Below are 2,113 nucleotides of genomic sequence, written 5' to 3'. Positions count from 1 at the left end.
GCAACGCGTTCGAGCCTCCCGCGCGGTACCTCTGGTTCATGTTCGGCTGCTTCATCTTTGCCTTCACGTGGATCAGCATCATCCGCCTCGTCTACGCGCGGTTCCAGCAGTTTCTCAACGAGGACGCGAAGAAGATCCGAGCGCCTCTCAAGCTCTCCCTCACCCTCTACTTCAGCATCTGGTGCGGCTACCCGGCCCTCTGGCTTCTCACCGAGTTCGGAGCCATCTCCCAGCTGGCAGCCCACGTGATGACTGTCATCATGGACGTCGCCGCCAAGTCTGTGTACGGCTTCGCCCTGCTCAAGTTCCAGCTGGGGGTGGACAAGCGAGACGTCTGGCTCGATGAGCTCAAGAGCGTCAGGTATCGTGACGTCGTCCCTCAGATCCGACCGTCGAAGACGCGAGAGAGCCGCATGGAGTATTCAGAGGACGGAGATTTCATGCGTCCGAGCAAGGGGAAGAGGGCGGAAGGAGACTACATGAACCCTCGCTGGGACCACCATGACGATGGGAGGAGGCTGCCCGACAGCCGGGAGATGGACGAGCAAGTGCACGAGAAGGACCAGGAGATCTCGTCGACGATGAAGCAGATCGCCGACCTCAACAAGCAGCTCTCTGCCATGCAGGAGTCCGAGGCCGTTTGAGCCCTTGGATCATGACCGTGCCAGACTTTCTTGAGGCTTGCGAGCAGCCGAGAAGAGCGTGTGTGTGTGTAAATATAAGCAAATGAGCATATAAGCAAATGAGCATGTAAGCAAATGCTTCTATTCACATATTGTACAAGACTAGTCAAGCTTAACGCGAAAACGATCGAGCACCCCGACCGGCTCCTTGTCCTCCTTGTCCTCCTTGTCCTCCTTCTTGCCCGCAATGTGCCTGCGGTGCGTCACATCCAGGGGTTTGAAGAGAAAGTGCCTTCACCTCCTCGCGTCTTCCTTCCGCTCCTCGATCACGTTGAACTGTTTCTTCTTGTATCGCTTGCCTGCTCGATCCCTCCCCCTTCACTCTCACCGTCAGCTTCGCGAGCAGGGGAGGCGTCAGCAGCACCTGGCATGTCGCTTCTCCTTCTTCTGTCGCTGGCGCTCAGTCAGGTTCTCCTCTCTTGCTAGTCTCCTCTCCTCCGCTATCACGTCCTTGTCTGTGCAGAGTGAGACGGGCTGTCAGCTCCCCATCGCTCCTCACCGTAAGTGTCGACGTTGCCGATGAAGTTGGGGTTGAGCGAAATCATGTCGGGATCCAACTTCTCCAGCAACGCATGAATCTGCTTCACATCAGTAGCTGAACGCTCCCTCCCTCCTCTCCTCCTCTCCTCCTCCCTCCTCTCCTCCTCTCCTCCTCTCCTCCTCTCCTCCTCCCTCCTCTCCTCCACTCCTCCTCCCTCCTCTCCTCCTCTCCTCCTCTCCTCCTCTCCTCCTCTCCTCCTCCCTCCTCTCCTCCTCCCTCCTCTCCTCCTCCCTCCTCTCCTCCTCTCCTCCTCTCCTCCTCTCCTCCCTCTTTTCACTCCTCTCCTCCGCCTCATCCCTTGCTCTGTACTTCTCCTGGCCTCGTCTCAGCCTTCGCCTCCTCTCCTCTCTCACCTCTGCTTCTCGTCTCTGCTTCTTGTTTTGGAACGGATTAGCCTCGAAGGAGTCGAAGTTAGGCTCTCCTGAGCCAGGGACCTTCACCATGATCAGCTCAGAGACGGCAAGGAGGACGAGGAGGAGGAGGAGGGAGGGAGGGAGGAGGAGGAGGAGGAGGACGAGGAGAGGAGGAGGAGGAGGAGGAGGAGAGGAGGAGGAGAGGAGGAGAGGAGGGGGAGGAGGGGGAGGGGGAGGAGGAGCAGGAGCAGGAGGAGGAGCACCAAGATGCTGCTGAAGCCGTGGGAGTGAGAGATGCCGAGGACGTCTTCGAAGGGGCGGAAGTAGACGTCCTTGACTCGCATGCCCTGCTCAAGGTCAGCTGGAGGAGGACAAGCAAGCGACTGCTTCGCCTTGGTGTGATGGGTCATGTACGGGGATGTGGCTCGCTCGCTGAGCGCGTCCTTCCAGAGTTCGACGTGAGTCCCGAAACCTGAGGAAGAGGAAGAGGAAGAAGAAGTCAGAAGGAGAGGAGGGAAAGAGGGAGGGAGGGAGAG

General features: G+C 58.6%; 2 protein-coding genes across 2 annotated transcripts in view; one reads left to right on the top strand and one right to left on the bottom strand.

The window, feature by feature from the left end:
• GUITHDRAFT_164280 (hypothetical protein) overlaps positions 1-756 on the top strand; it is a 1,568-nt gene extending 812 nt beyond the window's left edge. Inside the window, exon 4 of the mRNA XM_005828899.1 lies at positions 1-756. Within this exon, the coding sequence (XP_005828956.1) occupies positions 1-644 (644 nt within the window). The 3' untranslated portion in view covers positions 645-756.
• A 29-nt stretch (positions 757-785) lies between these two features.
• GUITHDRAFT_141699 (hypothetical protein) overlaps positions 786-2,113 on the bottom strand; it is a gene marked incomplete at both ends in the record, with an annotated part of 3,676 nt that continues 2,348 nt past the window's right edge. Inside the window, 6 exons of the mRNA XM_005828898.1 lie at positions 786-876; positions 922-999; positions 1,048-1,138; positions 1,183-1,261; positions 1,578-1,658; positions 1,841-2,049. Coding sequence (XP_005828955.1) covers positions 786-876; positions 922-999; positions 1,048-1,138; positions 1,183-1,261; positions 1,578-1,658; positions 1,841-2,049 — 629 coding nt within the window. The remainder of the gene's footprint in view (positions 877-921; positions 1,000-1,047; positions 1,139-1,182; positions 1,262-1,577; positions 1,659-1,840; positions 2,050-2,113) is intronic.

Source organism: Guillardia theta (assembly GCF_000315625.1).
Source record: "Guillardia theta CCMP2712 unplaced genomic scaffold GUITHscaffold_56, whole genome shotgun sequence".
NCBI classification, from domain to species: Eukaryota; class Cryptophyceae; order Pyrenomonadales; family Geminigeraceae; genus Guillardia; species Guillardia theta.
Note: the sequence above shows the minus strand (reverse complement) of the source record. Positions and strands in the feature narration are given on the sequence as shown.